The 27,159-nt window shown below is 44.6% G+C and overlaps 2 protein-coding genes across 3 annotated transcripts; one reads left to right on the plus strand and one right to left on the minus strand.

Moving 5' to 3' along the window:
* The first annotated feature begins 57 nt into the window (after positions 1–57).
* TCP1 (t-complex 1) lies at positions 58–10,116 on the plus strand. Of its 2 annotated transcripts, XM_082306936.1 has the most exons (12): positions 58–988; positions 2,531–2,616; positions 3,402–3,530; positions 4,113–4,210; positions 4,571–4,681; positions 5,361–5,542; positions 6,180–6,306; positions 6,628–6,803; positions 7,554–7,677; positions 8,909–9,101; positions 9,416–9,579; positions 9,815–10,116. In XM_082306936.1, exons 1-12 carry the CDS (start codon positions 700–702, stop codon positions 10,026–10,028), a joined length of 1,893 nt encoding a protein of 630 aa, XP_082163062.1. In that variant the 5' UTR covers positions 58–699; the 3' UTR covers positions 10,029–10,116. The 2 variants fall into 2 exon arrangements, with proteins under 2 accessions (XP_082163062.1, XP_082163063.1); XM_082306937.1 differs by lacking the exons at positions 58–988; positions 2,531–2,616 and having other exon boundaries at positions 3,512–3,530; positions 4,113–4,251.
* Positions 10,117–10,308: 192 nt separating this feature from the next.
* Positions 10,309–19,359, minus strand: ACAT2 (acetyl-CoA acetyltransferase 2). Its single transcript, XM_082306191.1, has 9 exons — positions 19,260–19,359; positions 19,023–19,157; positions 17,640–17,821; positions 16,644–16,761; positions 15,739–15,882; positions 14,185–14,307; positions 13,288–13,442; positions 11,143–11,253; positions 10,309–10,538 (listed from the first exon to the last, which is right to left on the minus strand). Exons 1-9 carry the CDS (start codon positions 19,306–19,308, stop codon positions 10,371–10,373), a joined length of 1,185 nt encoding a protein of 394 aa, XP_082162317.1. The 5' UTR covers positions 19,309–19,359; the 3' UTR covers positions 10,309–10,370.
* Between the last annotated feature and the right edge of the window lie 7,800 nt (positions 19,360–27,159).

Consider the following 27,159-nt stretch of genomic DNA (forward strand, 5'->3'; position numbering starts at 1 on the left):
ACTTCCGCCCGGCGTTGATGGCGTCACGCGGGAGCACGCAGCACCCCTGGCGTGGCCGCCGCGGGGGAGCCGCTCCTGCTCCGCCGGACGGGCGCCCCGCGGCGAGGGCCCCCGGCAAGGGCGTGCTTGTGCCCGCCGCGGCGCACAGAGCAAAGCAGGGAAGGCCGCCCCGGCTCGGAGAGCCTCATTTTTTTTCCCCCGCGGAAAAAGGGCGCGAGGAGACACCGTTCCGCAGAGAGCGGGGCTGCGTTTCCTGGGACGGGGTCTAAGGGAGAGGGAGCGGAGCCCAGGAAGCGGACCGGGGCGCAGGGCAAGGCGGGGAGGTGGGCTTCCGTCCTCTCCTAGCGCCTGTCACAGCGGCGGGACAGCGCCCGGAGCCGCTGCAGGAACTGCCTGCCGTTACCAAAAGCGCAACTGGTTCTTTTGCGGTGCAGACTGCGGACCTACACCTACCGAATCGGGCACCAGCGGCGCCGGGGAGGGTGCGACACCGCCTCCCCCGCGGCTGCTGAGCCACCCGTCCCGCTGCCCGGTTCCCCTCCGCGCTCGCGGACGCTCCCCCGCCCCCCCCCCGCTGCCGCGCCCCTGAGCGGGGCGGGAGAGAAGGAAGGAGGCAGCGCGCCTGCGCGCCAGCCCGCGCTCCCTTCTAGAAGCTGCTGGAAGCCCTCCTGCCCCTCCCTCCGCGTGGAGGCTTTGTTCATGCGCACGCACCAATCGCGGCTTGAGGCGGGGCCGTACCGCGCCCCTGGATTGGGCAGCCGGGGCATGGCCCCGCCCCTCGGGCGCGCGGGACTGTCCCCCGTCCCTCCGCCCCCTCCCGGGGGGTGTACCCAGCGTTCCCTGCGGCCCGCTGGCCATTCCGCGGCTCCGCGCGCTGCCTTACCTTTCCCTCTCGCGCCGCGGCCGGGCGGGAAGATGGCGGCGATGGAGGGGCCCCTGGCGGTCTTCGGCGAGCGGACCAGCGGCGACACGATCCGCACGCAAAACGGTAACGGCCGCGCGCTGCCGGCGGGGGCCCGATGGGCGGTGGGGGGGAGGGGCAGAAAGGAGGTAACATGGTGCGGCCGTTACCGCCGCCATGTGCTTACCCGCTTCTGCCCCCACCCGGGAGGGGCCGCGCCCTGTCGCCAGCGTCCTTCGGTCCCGGGCCGCTGGGAGCCGTTGGGCGGGCCGCTGCTCCTTTTCCACAGCCTCCCCGAGGAGGAGAGGGGCTCGCGCGGTCCCGCTGCGGCTCTCGGTGGCGAAGCGATCCCGCGTCCCTCCACCTTCCTTGGTAGAATCGCACAGCGGGGAGGGGGGCGGCTGCTGGCTGGAGGTGGTCTCGCCTCCACCCCGAGCTCGTAGGGCGTGAGCGCAAGGCCTGCAGAGGGGCCGCGGGGCCTCGGAGGGGAAGGGGCGGCTGGGGAAGCTTCCTGCTGCCCAGCACAGGGAGATAACCTGCTTACGAAAGTGGGACCCCCCTCAAGATGAGTGTCTTTAACTGTGGTTGTCAAAAACGTTCCGCGTTTCTCAAGATTTTATCCTGAGTCTTGGGGAAAAGGCTGCAAATGCCGAGGCTGTCTCAGTTTCTGAGTAGGTAAAAGACAAAGGAAGAAGCTGAAGACCTGCTTCCTGATGAACGTGAGAGTCGTGCGGTTCTGATGATACTTTAGGCAGAACAGTTAGAAGGAGAATTACCTTAATCTGTGACTGAGATTCATGATAATGGCGACTTTGACGATACAACGGTTCTTTCTTTCAGAAAGCTGCCGTTACTCCTCTAAAACAGAACAAAAAAAAAAAAGTTACATTTTCAAGTTCAAAGTGAAGGTCTGAGTTGTCACTCTTCCCATTTTTCTACCACTTTTTCAATTTCCAGATTAAGTGGCTATGCTTGTGGGATAGAGAAAAACTTGCCACGGTCTGAAGGAAAAGATTGATTGTATCTTTTTCCTATATGAAGTTGGCAGAACATCCTTTAAACAAGCCACTATGTTAGAGGTTTTGTGATACTTTCCTAGTGACTAAATGCTCACTTTTGAGTTTCTTGACTTAGTTACAGAACAGGTGTTTTGTTTCAGTCACAGACCTAAGCGGGAGGACAAAAAGATGTGTTACAAATTGATATATGGTGATACCATTGTTCTCTATCTGCCTAGAACTGAGCAGTAAACGAGGGTGAAGTTGCATGGCATGACTTGCTGCTGCCAAAAGAAACAGTGCCACCAATCTTTGCTAAGCTAGCACTGCTGCTCTTCTGACCTCAGTGGTGTCCTCCATCTTACCAAGCCCGTAGAAAATGATTCTTTTTCTGATTGGTTAGTTTTGCGAGGTTAGTTAGCTGAACCAGCTTGGAGGGAAGTGAGGTTTGGCACAGATTGTATTTTTTAGTAGCAGCAAGCCATTACTAGCTTAGCTAGGCTGAAAGCTAATCCTAAGTTAGGTCACTTTATCTCAAGTTTCTGAATCGCAGGTTCTTGGTGCATTTTCTTGTAAACCTGAATTGCCCTGAAGTTGGAAAGATAAAACTGTTTTTCTTTCATTTATTCAGTTACTGCTGCATCTGCTATTGCCAACATCGTGAAGAGTTCTCTTGGGCCAGTTGGTCTGGATAAGATGTTGGTGGATGATATTGGCGTAAGTAAGCTTTCTGCAAAGCGTCATTCCCGTGTAAAAGTGCTTCCACTTAGTGTGCTTCATAGGTCTAATGTGCACATACCTGTTTTTTTCCATGGTTCTGAGAGGGGATAGGAGGAGAACTGTGGTAAAATTGAGCATCAGGTCACGCATGATACATCATTTTAGTTTTATCTAGTACTGTAGTTAATGTGGCACAGTTGTATCCTTTCTACATGTAAGTTCTCGTCACCACTGACAAGTATTGGTCAAATTCACAGGAGTGAATATCGCCATTAAAGTTAGGCCTTGTGGTGATGTTGACTTGTGTATCATGCTCTCTGCATTAGGAGAAATAACAAATAATTCAAATAATCCCATAACAATTTTAAAGCAATATTCTATATTTCATATTTTAAAATATTTCAAGGAAATGAGGAAAGTTTGCCATTTGACAGGCTGCTGTAATAAAATACTGTATTAGAGGGTAGTCACTGCACTACTACTAATCCGGTACGTGCAAAATGTTTGATGAGTTTCTGTAATGTAAAGACTTTTCCGATAAAAAGAAAGTGCAGATTCTGCACAGGTAACTTTTCTGTTGTTAGAATGGGACTCCTGGTTAAGAAGAAGCAGTAAATATTTGGTATAAATAGTTATTTTATGGGCATTTGCAAAGAATAATTAACTTACATTTGCATAAACATTTTGAAACACAACAGTAAAAACATAATGGAATCATAGAAGCATTTAGGTTCTAATAATAGAACTATACCTCCTATTAATATTTGATTTCTGAAAATTAGGATGTGACTATTACTAATGATGGTGCAACCATTCTGAAACTGCTGGAAGTGGAACACCCTGCTGCAAAAGTTCTTTGTGAGCTGGCAGACTTGCAAGACAAAGAAGTTGGTGATGGGACAACCTCAGTGGTACGTAGGAAGTTTTACAGGCGGCTACACCAAGAGTCAGCGTTCCATTATCACAGTGCGGCTTTTGCTTTATCCATTATGAATCTTGATGTAATGTGAATCAACTATACAGCATGAAAAGCCTTGTGGTTGACTGAACATAAACAGTTTTTTGAAGTAGGTTACAGAATAAAGAAATCAGACTTGTGGTTTTTTAGAGATGCTACTTTCTGTACGCAGCTGGTGCTCTGGAATAGAATTCGCTTACTGCAATTCCATTATTTACTTTTTCCTTTCTTGAAGGTTGAGGATACATCCTGAATTAAGGTTCTTACTTTTTTACAACCATGAGAAGTTAAAATGTTAGGGCTAACAAGGATGCTGAGCGCGGAAAACTTGCTTGAGACTTTTGACAGCTGGGGGGGGGGATCTAGGTGGCTTTTACCTAATATCAGAAACTATTTATGATTCTAGGTTGCAAGTACTTGTTTCCACTGGGTAGACATTGGACAACTATCTGTGATTCTACTTTCCACTTAGTGGCAACAGGTAGTTATTTTGCTTGTATGGAATACATGTATTTAGTGTTTGTATTTCAAACAGGTAATTATTGCTGCAGAACTTCTAAAAAATGCAGATGAACTAGTGAAACAGAAAATTCATCCTACCTCCATTATTGGTGGATACCGACTTGCTTGCAAGTAAGAAACTAATACAGTTGAAGTGCATTGCATTTTTTAAGGTACAATAACTGCATGCTTTTTGTTTATTTCCATATTTGTGACTGCATTAATTCAGACTTCTTGGTGCGAAGTGGATACTGCGTTTTGGTTTGCGTGTGTATTTTGGGCTTTTTTGTTGGTTTTGGGTTTTGTTTGTTTTTTTAGTTAATTTTGAATTTCTCTAGTCTCACATAAAAATGTCACTTTACTGTCCTAGAAGATGAATTGATTTCATCCCTGTGTTCTTTGAGATAACATTTAGAAGGGCTGAAAACATGTAAGATTTTTGTCTTTGGGGGGGCGTGGAATTTTTTACCACTATTTGTCTTTATTCTACAGGGAAGCAGTTCGCTACATCAATGAAAATCTTATTATTAACACAGATGAATTGGGCAGGGAGTGCCTAATTAATGCTGCTAAAACATCAATGTCCTCTAAAATTATAGGAATGTATCCTTTAACTTGATCACGTTATTTAAGTGAGAGTGACTGGAGAGCTTGAGTAGCTGGGCTAGTTTCCTTTGCAGCAGTTTTTATGAACGGGGTATAGTATTCAAGCTGTCGTTTTTATAACAGGGGTGTGAAAAACGTTTCACAGATATTGTCTGGCATGGGAAAACGTGTTCAGATGTGTTGAATTTATTTAAATCTGGTTAGGCACATCACAGTAGCTTTACCAGTGTATGGTTTCCTTATGACATGTTAGTGACACTAGATAAGGAATTGTGTGAATGGAAGAATGCCTTACAGAAGTCAAGTACCTGGGGGGTGAAACCAGAGGAAAGAAGGTTGCATTTTACTCCATAGTCATAGAAAAATCTGCATTTTTAGCCTTTGTGCTAACAAGAGAATGGAGACCGTATTTTTGTTAAGGAACAAAAGGTGCATAAAATGCAAGCATCACACTAGCCTGTCCTAATTTTCTTACCAGTGTTTCAGCTTTAACAATTACTCGTTTACCCCTTTGAGGGAATGGTAAAGAAAGCTAGCACTTCTATACTTTTCGGGAGTTCTTTTTTTGGAAGCAGTTTTTGACACTTAGTTTGGGCACTGTCAGTGACTTTTTTTTTTTTTTTCTTAAGCATAATACTAGTTTTCTTCTTCAGCTTTAACCTTAACAGCATTTTAGTGATGGTGATTTCTTTGCTAATATGGTGGTGGATGCTGCACTGGCAGTTAAATACACAGACCAGAAGGGTCAGGCTCGGTATCCAATCAACTCAGTTAATGTTTTGAAGGCACATGGCCGCAGCCAAAAAGAGAGCATACTTGTGAACGGTTACGCTCTGAACTGCGTGGTGGGCTCACAGGGTAAGAACACGCTATGCTTTGTAAAGCTTTTGTGTGAACTCAGTCCTCTTAGTCTTTCTGCGTGGATCTTCTTACTGACTGCATTAGTTGCAAATCGCGTGGGTTTTCAATTCCAGAACAATTAAACAAGAACACACAAAAAACTTACCACTTCACCAGTGGTTTCTAGGCTAGGGTCTGCCAGCTCCTAGTGATCCACAAAGTGTCGGTAAGTCACTGTACTTTCCCTAGCTCACTGTCAGCATGGTAACGCTGTCATCTTACGGAACGTAAGCACCTCCCTTGTGAGCAGCCGATGTCAGGTTTGTAGGGAACTGTTACATTTAGCAGAGCTGTGTTGTGATTAGGTAACCTAAAGGATGTGGGACTGAAGGGTCAGCTTTCCATGGCCATTCACGTTTTGGGGATGGGGTCTGTAAAAAGGTAACAGAGGTTATAGTAGAGACTTTTTTTAAAAAAATTCTCTTTGAAAGTCTTTGTTAGCATGTTTCTGTACTAGGGCAGAACTGGAGGCGGAGAAGCAAACCAAATAGAAATCTGAAATGTGGAAGTAGCATTAGTTTTAATCTCTAGTGCTAACTTGGTGTTCTGTTAACTCGATCTGACAAACATCCTTTTTCTTGTTCTCTCTCGTCAGGTATGACCAAGAGAATAGTTAATGCAAAGATCGCATGCCTTGACTTCAGCCTGCAGAAAGCAAAAATGAAGCTTGGTGTTCAGGTTGTTATCTTGGACCCTGAGAAACTGGACCAGATCAGGCAGAGGTGTGTGGAAGCTTGAGTAACTGAGACAGTGGGGTGTCACAGGCTTGTTTTGATGTCTTCAGTTGAGGTGGCTCGATGTAATTTTGGCTGAGTGTAAGAGGTAAAAATGTTTTAAATGTTAACATTTCCCAACAATACCAAATATTAGTGGTAAAAGTCTTCACTTCTGGAGGCAGAACTAGTATTAAGTGAGTTTTTGAGAAATCCAAGTGTGTTTGTGCAATGGTTCTTTCTCCTTGCCGAGCTTAGCATTAAGATTTCAGGAAATGGGTTGACAGAATCTGATTGCAGACTTTCATAACTCTGGCTTTATCCTTGCAGAGAATCAGATATTACCAAAGAAAGGATCCAGAAGATTTTGGCCACTGGTGCCAATGTTATTCTCACCACTGGAGGTATTGATGATATGTGTCTGAAATACTTTGTTGATGCTGGTGCTATGGCGGTACGAAGAGTTGTAAAAAAGGACCTTAAGCGGATTGCTAAGGCATCGGGAGGTATGTATATAGAATTTTTATTTTTTTTTTTTTTTTTTTTTTTTTTTTTAGTAAAAGCTGTCGTTAGGGTATTAGTAACTAATTTTCAAAACATGGCTTCTTAATGTGCAAGCTGTGCAAGGAGAGGATGAGTAGAGCTGAGCCACTCTTGTTAGGTTTTAACTTTACGTTTGCTTTTAAGTGATCATTCTGTCAAAGTAGATGAGTACCGTAAGAGCTGACTGCTGAAGATCTACAGTGGGGAAAAAAAAAAGCTGCCTTGCACTGGGAAGACTGTCATCTTGTGGAAATGGCAGCCAGAATCTGTATTTATTTAGGAGTCTTTATTAAGCACAGATTCATAAGCCTCTGTCTAGAGACTTGTGTTAAGTACCTTGTTTAGGTAGTTCAAGACAAATGAAGCATTCCTAAATCATTAAATACATATTGAAAAAAATTCTGGTCCTATACAGATTTCATCTGTCAATTGTTAAATTTGCAAGAAAGCATTTTCGTTTACAGTGAAGCACAGGAACTTGTACTAGCTGTGGAAAAGTAAGTGCTGTAAAAGTTGAGCAAAAAGAGCAGTATTGGTTATAAACTGCGCAATATTGAATTGCTACCTAAGAATTAGAAGTGCAAATCTACTTATGCTGCTTTTATTTCTGTTTCCAATTTCTGTTTTTCTTTTCTGTATGCCTGTTCTGGGAAGTTGGCAAAGGATGTGCTGGAATTGAATGCTAATTTCACTTTTTTGTTTGTTTGATAAAGCAACCATATGTTCAACCCTTGCAAACCTTGAAGGTGAGGAGAGTTTTGAGGCATTAATGCTGGGACAGGCAGAAGAAGTGATTCAAGAGAGAATCTGTGATGACGAGCTGATTTTAATCAAAAAGTAAGGATCGTTTTTAAAGTACTCAGTTTTGTGTACACTTTCTACAAGGTTTGAGAGAAAATCCCTTTTATTTACTTCCATGCTCTCTCAGTGGTGTGAGCAGTTACACACATGGGGAAGAGTGTGCAAGTCCACTGCAAGCTCGAGGTGAAAGTATCAGTGCTTAATCTCTTCTGCTGGGGCTGGACACCTGCTTCATCAACCATAATGTGAGACAATCAGAGTGCTAGATAGACTTTACTTCAAATTTTGTTTAGAAACTAATTTTTCTAACATTTACAATAACACTCTGTTAAATTGCTAGAGACATTATTACAGCATTCATATCACATTCCTTTACCTGCCTTTTAGCCATATAGTCACTCTGGCTTCCCCTTACAGACGGTAAAGGGAAATAGGTACCATCTGAGTAATTTCATCTGAATAAGGAGGTGCAAGCTAGACCTTACCATTTTTTAGTGGAAGACAGGATTTACTTGTGCTGGTTTCATTGAATCAGTCATCTGCATGGCAGTATAAAGTGGACCACATTGTTAAAAGGGTTTTTTGTTTTTTTTGTGGGTTTTTTTGTGTGTGTGTTTGTTTTGGTGTTTTTTTGGTTTTTTGTTTTGTTTTGTTTGGGTTTTTTTTTTTAATGGGTAAGAAGAGCAACAATTATCAACCGTCCGCACTCATGGTGCTTTCCCTTGAAGTTTTTAGTATGCCACCGCTGTCTGGTACCTGAAGACTTGAGTGTCAGTTTGTTTAACAAGAACACACCTTGGCTATTAACTTTTCCACTGCTTCAGTATCCCTTCTCAGTGTTCACCTTCCTGGTGAATGAAATATTCTGACCATGGCACTTGTGCGGCAGTTACATGGCTGCTTATACGGTAATGTTGGCGGTCATGAGCTCACTTGATGGCTATGCAGAAGAGAACCTCCCTAGTACCTAATTACATTTTCCCCTTCTTTGATGGGAAAACATCTTGTCTGTCATACTTTTGTCAGGTAGCTTTCTCTAAAAGACTAAACTCAGACTAGGTTCTTGTATATTAGAACTTAAAAGATTGACTTACTAAGTTACAATGTACATATCCTGCAAGGGTGTGTGACAACATTAAGATTTTCTTTTAAAGGGTGAAAGAATTTGGCTCAACTGAACTTGGCTTTAGAAGAAAAAATTCAGAAAGAAGAGTTTTAACTTGTATTCTGTTCAACACGGCTGAATTCTGATTCCTTTTTTCCATAGTACAAAGGCTCGTACTTCAGCATCAATTATCTTACGAGGAGCTAATGACTTCATGTGTGATGAAATGGAACGATCGATACACGATGCCCTCTGTGTTGTTAAAAGGGTATTGGAATCCAAGTCTGTTGTCCCAGGTGGTGGTGCTGTAGAGGCAGCGCTTTCAATATATCTTGAAAATTACGCAACCAGCATGGTAAGTCTTGCCACAAAGAAGTCCCAGTGTGTACGTGTTAAACTAGGATAACGTGAATTTCCAAGCATTTGTTTTATTCTACTAAAAGTTGGTTCCGTGGTTCATGAAAACCTAATCGCCTTACAGAATGGAAGATGCTTTTTTAAAATGGAGGATACTAGTTACTCTTTCTCCGATTACAGTATATGTTTCTTTGGCCTAAAAATAGGTTTTGCATGAGAAAACCCCTACCTACTCTTGACATTCTCGATCGTGGCTGTATTTTTTCTTCTTTTGTTGCAGCAATTGGTTTAAAAACTTTTTCCTCTTCCTAGGGATCACGTGAGCAACTTGCAATAGCAGAATTTGCAAGATCCCTCTTAATAATTCCAAATACGTTGGCAGTAAATGCCGCTCAAGATGCAACAGATCTCGTTGCGAAGCTGAGAGCATTCCACAACGAGGCTCAAGTTAACCCAGATCGCAAAAATCTGAAATGGCAAGTATCTGCCTGTAGGAAGGCTATTAGAAGTGCAGTGGGTTGGTGACCGAGACAGAAAATTTTTCTGCCGGTTTACTGCCGTGATTTGCATGTAAAACAAGGGTGCAGGTTATCACTGACTCCTTGCCCTGCCTGTATGTATCACTGGGACCTAGTAGTAGTTAAAAGGCATACTCCCAACTATATTTCTACTTTTTCTACCTCTCCGTCTGACAGTATTTCTTCTTTCCAGGATTGGTCTCGACTTGATCAATGGAAAACCTCGCGATAACAAGCAAGCCGGTGTCTTTGAACCAACCATGGTCAAAACTAAGAGCCTAAAGTTTGCAACAGAAGCTGCAATTACTATTCTTCGAATCGATGATCTCATTAAACTGCACCCTGAAACTAAAGAAGAGAGAGGGTGCTATGAGGATGCAGTTCACTCTGGAGCACTTGAAGAATAACTTAGGTTTTATTTATGTTTGTCTAACTTACACTTCCCACTCTTGTAACTAAAATGTTAATAAAACTAGTGGTTGAATGCTGCTGCTATTTTCTTGTGAACAAATTAATTTGTGAAAGTAAGGTTGGTCCTGGCATTGAGAATTTAAGCTCTAGCGTGTGTTAAGAACTAGAGTGCCTGCAGTCACTGCTAATCTTATTGTCACAGCAATGATTGAGTGGCAAAAAGCAATGGAGTAAGCTTATTTAATTTTAGGCAAAACAAAAAAGTAAGCTCCATGATTAGAAGTTTATTAGCAAACTGTTTCAAAGCTAGTTAGCCCTAGCTAGTCAGCCATTCGCATTCATCTCTCGACGCACATGGCTATTCCCATTCCTCCTCCTACACAGAGAGCAGCAACACCGCGCTTTCCACCTGTTCGTTCCAGTGCGTGTAGAAGAGTAACAAGGATGCGACAGCCAGAGGCGCCAAGAGGGTGGCCAAGAGCAATAGCTCCACCTTGGATATTAATCTAAACAAACAAACAAACAAAAAACAAACCCAAAGGTCAAGTTAAGAAATCATTTAACTAGCTTAGTTGAGTTTCAACAGGAGTGACTTCACTGGACAGTCTTGGATTGCGAATAAGCCTGAACCTGCTACCACCCTTTCAAGGAGAAATTGAAAATGGATGCAACAGCTGTCATCATTAGTATTTCTTCTGAAAGGGGACCATCTCTACTCTGAGGAAAACCGAGGTGAATTGAGGGAGGGCGAGAGTAATACCCGCACTTTTTGCCATCGCTGGAAGGACACAGTGGCAAATACGCTTCCAGCAGCCACTTCGGAGTCTGAAGTTAACTCCACGCGCGCTCGGGCTGTTCCCCCGCGTTGGGCGTGCGCCCGCCGTAGCAGTCGCAGCCTGGTCAGCCGGGAAGCGGCGTGCCCGCTGGCAGCGCCAGCCTGCTGCAGAGCAGCGCAAGGAGGTGCCTGCTGGGGTCCCCATCTTTGCTCGGGGCAAAATGATCCCGAGAAGGTCCGTTCCCGCCTCTTTGCAATACAATCCAGATGCACAGAATGTAACAAATTTGAATTACAGGAGGCAAACTAATTACGGCTGCAAACATACTCGTTACCTTTTCTGGATTTACTTTCAGTTCTTTTGCTATTGCAACAGATAGCGAGGCAAAGGCTTCATTAATTTCAAACAGGTCAACTTGTTCCAGAGTCCAGCTGGCTTTCTCAATCTGAGAAAAGAAAATAAATTGAGGCTTTATTATCTCTTAGGTTTTCCTCTGCACCAGAGGAAGCTTTTAATAAGGCTTAAATTGGGTGATTTGAAGCCACCACTTCTAAAAAGTTGAAGGAACTAAATTTTGTTTTTATAGCGAGGGTTGAAGACAGAATTCTTGAAGACAACAGACAAAATTTCAATGTCAGCAAAAGTCGGTACGATGTGCTATAACGTGCCGGCTGCTCTTAAAAAATCTTGACTAATTTTACACATGTAGCGGTGGTGGTGCAACTGTGGGAATCAAACCATACGTGGTGCCCTTAATAGAGCAAGCACTGTTTTCAAAAGCAGGTCTTAACAGATTAAAAGCAAATTTTTCAGGACGTAAGTCTGATTCCATTAGAGATTCTCTGCTTAATACAGATTTTTACACAGGAAATAGCGAAGCGCCTGTTAGTGATGGGTGTCAAGCGTAATTTATCCAGTCTCTCCTGCCTTGAAGCTGAAGGTGGGCACTTGAAGCTTCTCACAGGCAGCTGTTTTGGGAGATTGTCTCTCATGTTTTCACTTGAGAAACTCTTGTGCAATTACCTGCTTGGGCTCAGGCTTAGGCATGTTTCACGTATTTACATTCTTCCTTCCATTCGCTCTGTTTCTCACAGCAGTGCTTTAGCAGCAGAATCATCTGCAGCAATGATGTTTCACAACCAGCTGGCCAGGCCAGCGCGTCTCCAAGGCTATAGTCAAGGAGGAGGGCCTCCTTCTACTAGGTATTACAGAGACAGTATGGAAACCCTTCACCTTCTGGGAAAAGTCTTGTCTTTTAAAGATTTACTCTGTTGTTGCAACGCTAAAATGCATGGCCTGGTTGTTCTCTCACTATAAAGTGCTACAATGAAACTCTGAAGAGAGTGATAATATATGGAGGGTGTGAAGTATTTGGTAATATACATCACAAAGTTTACATCAAGAAGTAGTGTGCCCTTTTTCAGAGTACCTATAACATTATAGGTACTGTTAAATACAGCTTGTCTGTCCTACAATTTAAACTAAAAATGTGTATTGTATATACATTTATAGCATTCTTGATTTAAAAGAACAGTTTGAGATCTGATAAGAAAAAGCTTCAGCATTACAGTTCTGATTTTCCCGTTAAACGCCGCAGAGCTTGGGTGAGTTCAAGTCAGGCTTCTGCATTGCCGGGACATTTCAGAGACGAACAAAATAAGGCCTTTACACAGTATAAATAAAACTAAGAAGGAATACTAAAGCAAATCTATCCTTATCAGCTGTACAAGAGCTCTTTCCACGCTCAGTTTTAGCAAATAATCAGCTGGGGTTGCCATGGGCTAAGTCTGTAGTAGCAACCAACGTGGTACCGTAGGAGCTGCTCACTCAGGGCGTTTTATTCGAGAACCTCGTCCTGTGGACTGAACACAGCCCGTCGGCGGGTGCAATAACGGTCTTAGCACACGAGGTGTGGTTCCAGAGCACGCCTTCTTGCTTAGTTTCATCTGAAAGGAATCCAATTTGCGTGCTCCAACCCACGCGCAGGGCAAACCAAAACACAGAAGGCGCCATCACATCTGCTAACGCCGGTGCACTCACTGGCCCTTCTGTCGGTGTTGTGCTGTTGCAAATACAACCAGGCAGCGATCTGAAAACGAACCTGGCCAGACGCAGCACCAGAACCATACCGTGGCAGAAACGAATCATCCTCAAATGAGGTTAGCATACGCACCCGCGAAATCTGAGCTTTAGCCTCCTAGGCTATCTAGGTGGCCTTTCACAAACCTGACTAGTTTATGTTCTAAACTCCATTCATACACCTATACATTTTTTTTTTCCCCCCAACAAGTAGGCACTAGCCTGGTAGTACTAGAAATCTTATATACTCTCCGCTAAAGTCTTGTTTTCACTTAGTTAAATTCTTCTACTGAGTTTTCCTTAGAATACAGAAAAACCAAGACATGGCCTGAAAATGAAAAGTGATTACAAACAAGAGGTTTTAAATAACAGATACATAGATAGATAGATAACTACTTACAGCTTTCTTTATTGCTGAAATGGGCCCTACTCCCATGATAGATGGATCTACACCTGTCTGAGCCCAAGATACAATCTGAGCCAAAGGCGTAAGACCTCTCCTAGCAGCTTCCGATTTCTTCATTAGAATTACAGCTGCAGCTCCATCATTTATACCTGTGGAACGACAAACAACTTTTATGTATTTCTTGGGTTTTATGGCTTTTACTGTACCACCTTTTCCTGCTTGCATAAGTTCACCATTCCGACAAAACAAAAGATCACAAATCTTTCGTTGGTTTAGGTCAGTATTTTTTTTGGATCAGCCAAGTCTGCCCTCCGACACGAACACTTAAAATGGGTAACGTATCTCTAGTGCTGTAAATGTGACAGGTTTGCGATGTCGATTTAGAAAGCAGCAAGTGGAAGAGTTGGGACACAATCTGAAAAAGGAGCACATCAGATCTGTTAGGTGGACTGTGGAAGAGGCAGCATAAGGACCAAGCAAGAAGTTTCAAAGTGGCCTGTGGCAGGAGAGCAACGTTTTCAAACATGAATTGTTAAGTTTTCCTTTGTCCAGACCCGCAGTATTAGAAACCACCAGACAGCTAGTTTTAAAAAGAGAGGATGTAGTTTCTCTTTCTTCCAGCCTATCAAATATTGCTGTTACTGTCCAAACACTTGTATTGCTTCACAGACAGCAAGGAAAAAAAAAAAAAAAAAAGAGACAACTCATCTGTAAAGAAATCCTCCACCACAGTTATATTTGAGTTCTACTTATGTTGCCAAACGCATTCCCATTTTCTGCAAAATATATTCAGCAGTAACCACGTGGCAGCCGGCCCCTCGCAGAGACCCTGCCTCGAGCCACAAGCAGCTGCTGTTCTTTCCCATTTCAGTTTTAGCCAGACAGACCAACCTGAAGCATTAGCCGCTGTTACTGTCCCAGTTCCGTCTGTCAGGAAACACGGCTTTAACTTTGCCACGGTCTCCAAGTTGCTCCCATGTCGAGGGTGTTCATCTGTTTTAACTTCTATAGGACCTGAAAAACAGAGCGTTATGCTCACAGGAGGGTCTAATCGCACACACTTGTCTCAATCAGAAATCTGGCGCAAACAACAGGCTGAGGGGGAATATTGGCCGTATTCCTTTCAACCAGCAAGCCGTTCTGTTGGAGGCAGCTTCCAACTCAGTGCAATTTGTTAAAGCTCCCTCCAGCATCTTGTAGCAGGACAGACAGCTGGGGCTCCTGAGACAAACACTAACAACTAAAATACTGTCTAGCTGTACAAAAGCAGATCTTGTTCTTGCTGTTCCTCTTCTTGCAAAGAGTAGTCAAGTGTCATCAACTGGCATCAGGAAAGCCCTTCATTAGTTTGTAACGGGCCTAACATCAGAACTTTTCCCACAGGGTCTATTCAAAGCAAATGTTGAACAACTGATTCTTGATTTCTGTTTGGAAAATTCAGTTTTTGCAGTCACCTCACAAGGAGCTGCGGGAATTCCCCTGCTCTAGAAACAGACCTTTTGCTCAAGCACCATAATAGGTCTGTTTATATCCCTAACAGACGTAAAGAGAAACACACCTAATATATGTAACCTGACACAGTTAATTAACTAGAAACCCTAATTATTGTCCCTTCGGCTGGGGCTGCACGGCTAGAAGGCGCGTCCCCTGGGTGGCGGATAGGGGATCCCTCTCTGGAGGGTGCACCGGATAAAATTGAAGAAGGTGCCGCGAACCAACGCAGCCTAAGGGAAGGCCACCCTGACAGAAAAACCACTGGCCCTCCAAGTCATGGGGGTTGGGCAGGAGGCCAACTACCTCCTCCCGGAAAAAAAAATAAAAAGTTGCAGAAACGACGAGCATCAGAAATGGCGGGGATGGAGAAAATCGGTAATGAAGTGAGGAGGAGGAGATGGAGCTGGATCGGTCCTGTCCTGAGGGGGAAACCGACGGAAGACTGCGCTGTGGCCCTTGACTCCAGAGCACGCGGCCGTGGACCGATCGAAGTGGAAGAACGATGTTCGCGCCTTGTGTGCCTCCTGGCACTGAGGGAATTCAGATTCAGATCTAATTATTGTCACTGTGTATTTTACTAGGTGGGCAAGGTTTGGCAGATCAACGTGACTGTTTTAAGTTTGGTGCAGCAGGAGTCTAACAAAGCGAAAATACTGATCTTGGTACCATATCCGAGCCTATGTTAAGTCAGCGGTTTGCCTGGGTAGTAATTACATCCCCAATAAAATAGTATTTGCAGAGAGCTACCTTTAGATATTCCACATTTGCGTTGTTTCTCTCTTATTTCAAAAAATAGCCACTGGAAGTCAACAAAGAGAGCAACAGGCTACATGCTTACAGAACAGCTTACAGAAAAGGCTATATAACTGGGAAACCATCCACTGACCACAGCAGTCATAGAGAAAACAGGTTTTTCTTTAAAATCAGTTCTCATTATGCATTCACACCTACCTTTTTTAGAAGGTACAAGAACAGGAACAATTTCTTTCGTAAAATAGCCAGCTTTCTGTGCTGCCTCTGCCCTGTTTTGTGACTGTACAGCAAGTTGGTCTTGTTCCCCTCTGCTGACTTGCCACTGATTGGCCACGTTTTCAGCTGAAATAGGAACAAAATGCAAATTGCCATCAGGAAGTGCTAAAATTCTAAGTTGTAGAATTGTAAGCACAAAGGTAGTCATTAATGTTTGCTGTAGCAAGCAGCTAAGCTTGTTGAACAGTTTTCATTACGATTTCCTCATTTTGTTTGCTTATGATTCTCTGTTTTCTTTTGAGGGTGAAACTTTCTGTGCAGGATCTCCTCTCAAATGGTATATCAAGTTACATACAAATGCAAGCAAGCTTTTCTAGTTTATTGCTTCTCTGAATTATTATGCTCAGATCTCTCTACAGCTACTTCAGAGGAGGGAACAGTTCTGAAGTTAGTCTGTTTCATAATCAGGGTCTGAAAAAGCAGTTGGCTGACCATCCCATCCAGCATGCAATAACATGAAGCTGCAGAATGATGTGTATCCACAGTACACTTTACAGAATTCCCCCTCACTGTAAGTCTGTGCTGCTGAATGCTTCAGTTACATATAGGGATTATTTTATTTTTCCTGAAATTAAATTAAACTGCTCAGATGCAAAAGAGATGCAGTGAGATTAGCTCAGACAGAAAAAAAAAAAAAAACAAAGCACACAATGCCTTCAGTGCCTCTCATTATTAGGGATTTCTTTTTTTTTTTTTTTTTCACAAATACAACTTAAAGAGAGCTTGAAACACCTTATTTGAAACTTCAGATTTCTGAAATTTCATATCAGTGAATTCTTCCCCCTTCCCCAGTTAACCGTTTCATTTTCTGGACTGTCACCACTTACCTGTTATACCCATATGATACTGATAAAAAGCATCTGTAAGGCCATCAAGGATTATAGTGTCCTGCAAGGAAGCTTCTCCCATTTTCACCCCAGCTCGCATGTGAATTACATGAGGAGCCTGAAAGAAGGTATTTCAAAAGGAGTTAGATGTTTTAAATCTCCAGTCCACAATACAGCCAGACAGCTGAAGAGACAGACCCCTGCCTTGCAGGTGCAGGTAGCTATCCCAAATCCCGGCAGGCTCCCTGGCTGCCTGCTTCGTCTCTCCCTCCGGAGTCTGCCAGCTGGCATGCTCTGTTTGGCCTGTGCATTTCCCTGGCAGCAGATGACCAAGCACCAAATGTTTTCTCTCCACACATCAAATCAATCGTACCTGGGGCCATACGGCTGTGGGTCCCCCATCCTACCAGTCTGCTCTACGTGGCTCCCGATGGCACCCCGCTGCCAGCCAACGCCAACATCGCTCTCAGCGCAGGCAGCTAGCGAGCCTCAGCAGAAGAGGCCACTGCCTTGTTAGGGATCATATCGCCAGCCCAGCACCATTCCTCGATACAGCCTCGAACTGAAAACCTTGAAATTAAAGCCCTTTGCTTCCTTTCCAAGCTCAAATTGCTTGGTGAACAATAACGTTTCCCATTATTCCTTCTCTGGGCTTCTTGCAACACAAAAAAAACCTGTCTGTTGCCAGCTGTCACAAGCAAGTAATTCACCACAACCGGGCTAGATGGGAATTCAAATGGAATTTTAAATGTGGTGTGTGTTTGCATGACACCTTTTCAGTAGCTACAGTATCAGGTCTTTCTTTAAAAAAAAAAAAAAAAAAAAGCTCCTGAAGTCAATTGTTGCATGTGTGAATTCATTCCCAAATGCAGAAACTGAAACTCCTCTTCCAATCTGCCACCAGAGCATTAGCCTAGAAATACAGTGTTTCAACATAGCTAAATGCTGTTTGCTCCCAGTAAGTCAGCACAACGCGAGTGCAATCATTCGCTTTACCTTGCTCATACTTTCCATGCCTCCTGCGACCACGATGCTGGAGTCTCCCGTCAGTATGGACTGAGCAGCCAGGCATACTGCTTTCAGGCCTGACCCGCAGATCATCTGGCAGCTCCAGGCGGGCACAGAGTAAGGGATTCCTGCAGCAACACTCGCCTGCCGGACGGGGTTCTGGCCGGCACCTGCAGGAACAGGCAGCATTTTCCCTTTGTTCTTAAAAAACAAATGTCAGCCTTGTCACATTTGACAACAGGTACCCCCAATCCACCAAAATTTAGAGCTCGCTTCTATTTTCAGTTGGTAGACAGAGAAGTTCCCAGCAGTAATCTGTAAACAGGAGCTAAGTTACCTCTCTCTTTTATATTTAAAATATCTGTGAGATCAGGGACTTGACACTAATAGTTTTATATCCGCAACTCTGCTTTTGATGGCAGGTCAGATGAAACACCAACTTCAAATTAGCGCTAGCCTGTTGTAGGTGTGTAAGATGAGAGCTCATTTAAATTGCTACTCGCTGAAGGGTTTCTTTTTGACATCTTCTGTACATCGCCAGCAGACAACTTCCCCTAAAAGTTCCTATGGAAACCAAAAGCACAATTATGCAAGGACAGTCACGCAAGCTTCCATTCTTTGTTGTAATCCTGATGGGAGAGAATAGGAGCACTCTATTCAAAGGAAACATTCTTCATCTGCATCTCCCCAGACCAAAGTAATGCCAGCTCTTTGTATGTAAAGAAATGGAGAAGGAGAGCACATCATTCAGGGAGCTAAAAATAAACAAGAATCTGGATCACCTTTAAGTAAGCCAAAAATACTTATTTCCTTTATTTTAAAATACAAACCTGCCCTATGACTCCGCTGGTTAAACATTAGCCTGGAAAAAGCAGAGCACTGTTTCAAAACAAACAATTCCCCATCAGCCACATTTTCATTAAATCAAAATATTTCTCCCCAAGCAAGAGGCAGGTCGGTCTTGCAGACAAATGCACATGCAGGCCTCGCTCTTAAAATCTCCGCGTTATCGTTACTTATGATGTTAATTTACGAGAGGGATGAGGAAGAAGAAAAGCAACTGACTTTCACAGGCAGCCTTCGCTGCCTCGGGGATTTACAAACCCCAGCGCGTCCCCCCCACACCCCTTCCCAACACCCAGCCGTGGGCTTGGTCACCCCGGGCGCGCGGAAAAGCGGCCAGGCCGCCGCTCCAGTCCTTTGTTAACGATCGCCGTGCTGAACGGCAAGGAACAGCGCTCCGCCGCCCGAGCCCCGCGCCGTTTCAATGGGGCCCCCGAGGCGGGAGGAGAGCCCGCCAGCACCGCCCGGCCCCGGCCCCGGCCCCGGCCCCGGCAGCAGGGCCGCCCCCCGCCGCCGCCGCCCGCCTACCTGCGGCGAGGACGTGCCCCAGCACCACCTCCGACACCTCCGCGGGGGCCAGCCCGGCCCGCCGCAGCACCTCGCGGATGACGGCGGCCCCCAGCTCGTGCGCCGGCAGCGCGGCCAGCCCGCCGTTGAAGGAGCCTGGGCGGACACAGAGGGAGAGAGCTCAGCGCCGGCACCGGGGGCACCCGGCCCGCGGAGGGGGGCACGCGCCGCCCGGCCCGGCCCGGCCCGGCCCCTCACCGACGGCGGTCCTGGCGGCGGAGACGAAGACGACGGGGTCCGTGCTCATGGCGGCGGCGGCGGCGGCTGCGAGCGGCGGCTGCGAGCGGCAGCGGGAGGCGGCGGCCGCGGCCGGGGCGAGAGGGGAGCCGGCGGCGGGGCCGCCCCTCGCGTGTTGCCGGTCCCGCCCCTCGCCTGCCGCCGGGCGGGGCGGGCCGCTGCCGGCAGCGGGGCGGGCCGAGGGGGCCCGCAGGGCTGATTGGCGACCGGCTCCCTGGGGCGAGCGGGCAGGCGGGACGGCCGGCGGCGGGGGTAGGGGCGGCCGCGGCCCCCTCCCTGCCGCCGGCGGTGAGCGCAGCGGCCCTGCCGCCTCCGCTGCCGGGCCTCCGGCAACCGCCCTCTCCCCCGTCCCGGCAACGCACCGGGTCTGCTCGGCGCCCTGGGCCCACTCCTGCCAATTCTCGGTTTGCTTTTTCAGAAAAGCAAGCGGGCAGAGCAGATGCTCCGTTACTCGCGGAGGCCGTAGGCAGTGCCTTCGTTTCAGAGGATCTGCGCGAGCGGAACCCCACAGAACGGAACAGTCATTTAAATCAGTCGGTACAAAATGGCCTGTCGCGCTTTGGTCCGCTCAGCGACAGGTACTGACACCCGGAGGTTACCAACACGTCCCTTTTGTTGGTTGGTTGGTTTGTTTTTAAATTTAACAGAAGCCTACCACACCTATACTTTGTTGTATGTGCTCTGCCGCTGGCCGGCCCAGGGCCTGCCTCGGTGCGGGGGGCTGCTGGCGGGCCGCCCCCGCGGGAGGCGGCGCTGGGAGCAGGAGCTCCCCGGCAGCCGGGCGGGCGGAGGCTGGAAGGGGAGGCGGCGGCGGCGGGGGCGGCGGCGGCGGGCCTTGGCCCGGCAGGCAGGCGGGCAGGAGTGTTTGTCTGTGGGGAAAGGTAGCTGGGAAGCCCAGAGATGCGGGGTAGGGAGCAACAATATTAAGACGTTTGGAGGAAAAAGAGACAGAGTAAAGGGAGGAACCAGTAAGTCAAAGAAAGTAACTGCAGTAAAAAAAAAAAAAAAAAAAAAAAAAAGAGAGATGGGCTGAAATCACTCGTCTATCTCGCAGCCCAGACCTTCAGCCCTTATTCCCTCCCGTGCTGCATCCTGTGCTGACTCGTGCACATTGAAGTTGCAACTGAAGGCCAAGAGGATGGTTAGGTAATGTTCTGTCACTCCTGCCTTCGCTAGAGTATCAGCAAAGTTGGGGGAATATATTTTTTATCAGCATAGTAAAATTTCCTCCCTTTTTTCGGGGGGGGGGGGAAGGAGGAGTTAAGTCCCAGAAAAGCAGACAGTGTGAGATGACAAACGTATAAGACAGTGGATGCACCAATCACATTCTGCATGTTGGCTAACCTGAACTTGGTGGTATTAAATCTGCATGCATAAAATGTATCTCAACCCTCTGAGGGGAAACACTGAGCAACAGGAGCAATACAATACCTGAGTTGGATTCCTCTGGCTCCTACCAGTCACTATTTTTGCTTCACAATGTAAAAAGCATTACTAGATAGGAGAAAACCCCACTTCAGCTATGGAAAGCAAGACTGTTAGCCTGGATTTCACCAATAACTGTTAAACCATGCTGGTCGGAGTAACTCAAACACTCAAAATAGGTTTCTCCTTTTAGATATTTCAGTCTGACTGAAGGATAAGGCCAAAGGAGGGAACCACGTGTCATAAGACTTATTCAGTTACTTTGCAGTTTCCAGCTTTTGGCAAGAGAAGAATCCCCCCAGATGTCTTCAGGAAAGGAAATCTCTGGAAGATCCCGTGGGCAGCCAACTCCCTAGGTGGACCGATCTACCAGTCTCCTAAGGATGCATTAATTGGCAATGGGCGCGCACGCGCTACAGCTTTTCTTTAATGATGTTGTGCACTCAGGGCAGCTGATAACACTAACAAAGACCTCAGATTAAATCTGGATGAGAAAAACATGTTTGGTGTCTTTTCAAAAGACTCATCAGTAAGTAACTAGTAGATCTACCCTACAAGCAAAACTCATGAATATATGATTTTAAGTAATACAGAGTGATTGTTTTAGAAAAATATTGTACAGTTCCTGAGCAACCCTATAAAACTGAATGTAGTCTTTGTATCTTTTCAAAATTCAGTAGAGAATGAGTAATATAGCTGTAGGAGGGCAGCACCAAGTAACCTAGTTTATCAACTGTACCATATACCAATACGTCATTCTTAATGTAATATTTGACTGATTACAACTTAAGGTCATCAATGCAAATAAAAATCAATAATGTCAGATGAGCTCAGATTAACACTAAATGTTAGCAGGTGTGCAAAGTCCAAAAACGACAATACACCTGAAGTAAGCCTTACAGACAGGATTCCCTTGTATTTAAAACTACGCACATACCACCATAAATACCGAGTAGAACATGAAGTGAGGCTTCAGCCCCTTCCCTCCCCACACTCCACCTTTGGTCCGCTAACAGGCAGCAAGAGGTTGAACGTGAAGCAGGCCCAGGGCCTTCAGGCCAGCTCACCCCAGTGCACCGACCTGCTGCACCTCTGCTCTCAGCCCCAAACAGCAGAACTGTTTTGCAACTCAACACGAGTGACGGACCAGGCTGCAACGTTGGGCCACCCTGAAATGACAAAAGATGAATGAGTTTTATCTTGGTATCTTTACCGGACTTGCAGTACCCTATTTAACTCTGCTTGGACGGTGTCCAGGATTGAGATCCGAATGCATAAAAGGGACATGTAAAGGAACAAAATAACATAGCAATTGCACAAAGGCAAATAATTATGAAACGTGTGGTGCAGATCAAAGTTAAGTTATTTAAATGTAGAAGAAAAAAAAATTAAACACGACTAGGCAGCTGTGCTTTTAAATTCAGTGTAGTTAATGAGCAGCATGATACTCCATAGCAAACTACTGCCCTACGCTGGTACATTTTACTATTTCTTAGAAATCTAAGCTCTGGGAAATGAAGTCAGTAAAAATTAGGACGTCAATTCAGAACAGAGACCTTACTTGCTATCAGTAAAAGAGTAAGGCTATGTTGCGCAAAGTTTATTTATTACCTTTCTATGAACACAATGAAATGGACTGTGCCTTCTGTGAAATACTCAAAGTGCAAAGATTCTGTCATTTTCATTTGGTAATGGTGGCTCAGGTTTTTTTAGAAATAGGCTACAATTTAGAGCATTTCAGTGTGCACTAATTTACTCTTCTGCTAAAAATTGTTTTCTATATTTAACCTTTACAAAGATCAGTGTTGTTACCAAAATGTGAAACCCTTGCTTTTTACCATAAATCTGACACTTGGTCAGTGAATATTTACAAAAATGCTTTTGTTGGGGATGTGAGTTTGATAAAAAATAAGCTGCACCTTTTATAGGCAAAAAAATTGCAAAGAACAATTACTTTAAATTCATAAATCTTGATAGATCATTCTATAATTTAAAAAAAACAAACTTAATTTTACAACTTCCCTGTAACAGGAAATTCTCTAGTCTTTAAAATCTTATACACAAATAATGGTACCAATATCTGCTTTGTTGGGATCCTTACAGAAAAAAATGCACGTGGGATATCTTAGGGAAGAAGATGTGGCTCCTCTCCTTCCCTGCCGATATTGCCTTGCATCATTCCATACCGTACAGCCAGAAGAAACTGGTGTGCTCTTCTGGTCACTCGCGGAGATACAACGTTGTTCACGTCCTCGTCGGTGTTCAGTTGATCCACAGCTCTGTGGGAACACTCACAGCAACGAAATAAGCAAATCCCAACGTGTTCCCACGATCAAGATGTAAGCTTGAAGCAGAGGCAATCCATCTTCATATTTTGTGAAACTGGCCCTTTACTGTAGGATATGATACTTATGGTACTTAAATTTAACGTCAAATAATTGGCCAACATTTGGGACTTCTGTTACCAATAGTGATAAGAGTATCCTGCTTTTCCTTATTTCTCTCTTGTTTTTTATTCTTTGCCAGCAGCATGGAACACACTTCACTACTTTTGCAGGAGTGTACGCTAAAACCGGTGTCTTCAAAGATGGGAGTCAAACCTTGTCACAGTAATTACGTAAGACGCCCCATAATCCTTAATACTTTGGGGGTCCATAGTTCTCATCTGAAAGCATTTAAGAGGCATTCACCCTTTAGATACAGGTTTTCTGTGCTTTGTCTGTGTTTGAAATTACTTTTATTCCCGATAGGGAATACCAATTTTTCTGTGGTTGGTCTAAGCAAAAAGCCAGCTCTTTGCTCTTTGACAAAAGAACAGCAAGGTCACCCTTTTTTTCTCCTTAAAAAAATTAAATCAGCTACCGAAACAAGTAAGCTCAACAAGAAGCATCATCTCATGAAAACCGGGGCCTTTTTCACTTGGGAAAGGTCTGAGGAAGCCTTTCCCTTTCTCCACATACTGTGACACCGTGTCAGGATATATAGGGTGCTCAGGCTTGGTGGACACCTTTAGGACCTTTCTCAGGTCTAGAAAGACAATTCTTTCTTTTTCCAAGTTTTCTTACCATTGGACTGACACTCAGTTGTCTACGGGTAAGTTCAGCACATACATAAGTATGCCTCAAAGAACAAACTGTTTTCGCAGCGAGGATGAGATTCATATTTTCTAAAATTCCTCAGCCTCAAACTCCAACCTGACTGATCGGGTCCTTGGAAATCAAGTTCCTGATAGGCAAAAAATGTTCCTGGCTGGGTTAAGAGCAATCTGTGTTTTCCTTGAATCTATTTTTGTCAGGGAAAGCTCATAATCCAATCAGTATTTAATAAAAATTGCTGTCTTCCCCTCAAACAGAAAAACCTTTGCATTATTAAAACCCTCATGGTCTTTCTATGGCTTAAAAAAAGGTATAATAAATACCTGGGTTTATATCCTTAGCAACTATATGCATGCTGCTTCTTCAAATGCAAGCTTGCAGCATTTATCAAGCATCCCAAAACTTAATTTAACTTGAGTCATCATTTGGCTGTAATTATATCTTGATTGTCAGTCAGGGGATGTCTGCAGGAGAGGCTCTGGAGTTCACTCACCGCCGCAGTTAGCCCCTAACAGGAACAAAATCCCTGGCCGCTGTGTTTCACACCACAATTCACAGGCGTGCAGTAGCGTCGCAAGCGCTGCCATCTTGGAGACAAGAGTTGCAAATCAAACTGGGTCTGTGGAGCTGTACATTATGATACTGCTGATTTTATATGCTTTCATGGAGTCTTATATATAAAAAAATCATAAACAATTACTGGTAATTAAAAGACAAGTCCTTATAAGAGCTTTCTGAAGAAGTTCTAGTTACTTCTTGCTTTAAAAATGGAAGGAAAATATGTGATAATTCCAGTAAGATCCTTAAAAAGGTCTTATCAGGGGATATAAAGAAAGCATTAAGCTTGCAGCCTAGTGTTGAGGAAGCTTCTGTAAGAGAGGGATAGTTCATGGATGTCAAATTTGGGCTTTTTGCTGCCCAGGTCTTTACCTAGTAGTTACCTGAAGGACCCCTCTGTATTGCTTTCTTCACAGTGCAGCAATCCATACATTTTATCTTCCCCCCACACCTGTAGGCTACAGCAGTCTTTTCTAGTGCCCCCCAGGAGCTCACCCTCTGCTCCAGCAGCAGACGTGCCGCGGTTTCGCCTTCCTCCATCTCATGTCCTTCCAAGTCAAGGACAACCCTTGCAAGAGCTGATTAACCTTTCTTTAGTTCCTGATATTTTAAGGTCCTTTAAAATGCTAAGAAATGTACATAACAGTACTGCAAACTTTTTTTTTCTTCTGAACAACACTTTATCTCGCTTTTTTCCTATTTCCTAGCTTTCCTCACCTGCAGACTATTATTTTATGAGTCCCTTATACTAGTAAGCAGTTTTCCTTAAAGCCTGCATTTCCCACACTGTGGTGTTTCACCTGCCACTCACCATTCAGCCACGAAAAACACCCTCACGGTCCCCAGGCTCTGAGCCCCGCAGCGCTCCCCCCGTGCCGCGGGGGGCAGAGGCCCACGCGAAGGCGTGACAGACTGCGAGCAGAAAAGTAAGGCAAAAAAAAAGGTGACAAACAGCAGTTCCAGCTGGCTTCCATCCCAAACCAAGGGGCAAAAAGGAAACCCAGAACTGAGCAGGTAAAAACAATTACAAGGCTTCCAGTCAATCAATAAGTAAGTTAATGAACGACACACTGTCATTAAGGGAACCTAAAACGGGATGAGACAATACGAACAGATTTAAAACAAAAATGAGAACTGCTTCCATTAATATCCCCTGAGCAGGCCCTGGGCCTGAAAGCGGCGCTAGGAAGAGCGGAGGCAGTGGTGTGGGAGTGCAGGGGGTTTACTCTTAACGCCAAACGATGGTCTCGTCAGGACATTATTCCGCCTTTTTTAATTAACTTTTCCATCAAAGCCAAATGTAGAAGAGAAAGGGTCTGCAACAATTTTACCATACAATTCACATGACCTCTTAAACAGAGACAGAAACACAACGAAACTTAATGATAAGTGCAGTGGTTACTTTCACATTTCACATAAACACATTTATTTCTTGTGTTTAATTATGGCAAGCTGTACTGTCCACAGTCAGAATCTGGTTCCTATTTCATCTTATCATTATAGATGAATGAACATCTGAATTTTGCTTTTATGTTGGTGCTTGGACAGATTGTTACGTGTCCTCTCATCTGAGGACAAACGATGCTGCTGGGGGTTATGCTAGCACCTATTTGAAAAGCAAATTTACTCCCATTATCACGTTGTAAACACAACCCAATGCTGGTGTCAACATGTTTATTCCAGTAGCCTTAAAATATCCTAGGTTGGTTCTCACTGCTTTAGGTGATGTGCAAAGAGAATAAAAGACTATTTCAGTTAAATGTCCTCTTCCCAAAAGTATCGTAAGACCGTTAACAAATTGCTGCTCCTATTTTCTCAAACAAAAAATTTAAGTGTAGGCTGATAATACAGGTGTTAATTTGAAGGGACAGAAAGAAGGCAGGCCAGAATATAAACCTCTACAGACTGATTCCTCTTACCTCTAGATGTCTCTGGCTGGCTGCTCAGCTAGCACATTTCCCACAAATGTAATCTACGCTTCTAAAGATAAGTTTTAAATAACTAAGTGCTGACAAAGGGTAAAAAAAGTGCAGGAATATTTTCTACATGCTCATGAATACAAACAACAGGCACTGGTGGAAGGTTTAAGGTCCCGCACCTTACAGTGTATCTAAGCCAGACCTTTATCTGTACTATTAAAAAGACACAAGGGAGGCCTGGTTTCTGAACATAATAAAGAATAGGCAAACTCCAGGCAAATATTGGGAGATCTGGTATTTAAATCACTACTGATACACAGAAAACGTTAGACAATTTATATAGAGAATAGAAATACAACAGAAACAGCCTTAAGTACAGCTCTGCATCCCTTTTATACGGAAGAAGTTTCCATTTCTTGTCCTATATGGCTTATAAGCATTTTTAGTATTGTAATGTTTACATTTGTGCATGAGGAAATCAAGTCGATTTGCTACATTAATGTTCATATTAAGGACTAACTTGGTATTTCAGCACCTAGTCCATGCTACCATATCCTGTGGTGGCTTCATCTGTTAATTAGTATCTTGAAAGCTTAAACCAAATACCTGCAAGGTATTTTTGGAGGAAACCAGAGGCAGGAGCAGGAAACCCAGAATAGTAATCACAGCCTATCTTTTTCAGCTTGAAAGTAAGAGTTCAAAGGCATTAATTCAAGCCCTCTGTCCTTGTGATCACTAATCACACAATCCTTACCCTTTTTTGGGTATCCATGCCAAATCACTTGAAGCATGGCACGGGTTTCAAAAGGTTTCAAGTTCTCACTGAAAATCCATGTGTCTATATATGCACACACACACAGAGAT

The sequence above is a fragment of the Platalea leucorodia genome (assembly GCF_965183815.1).
Source record: "Platalea leucorodia genome assembly, chromosome: 3".
Taxonomy (NCBI): Eukaryota; Metazoa; Chordata; class Aves; order Pelecaniformes; family Threskiornithidae; genus Platalea; species Platalea leucorodia.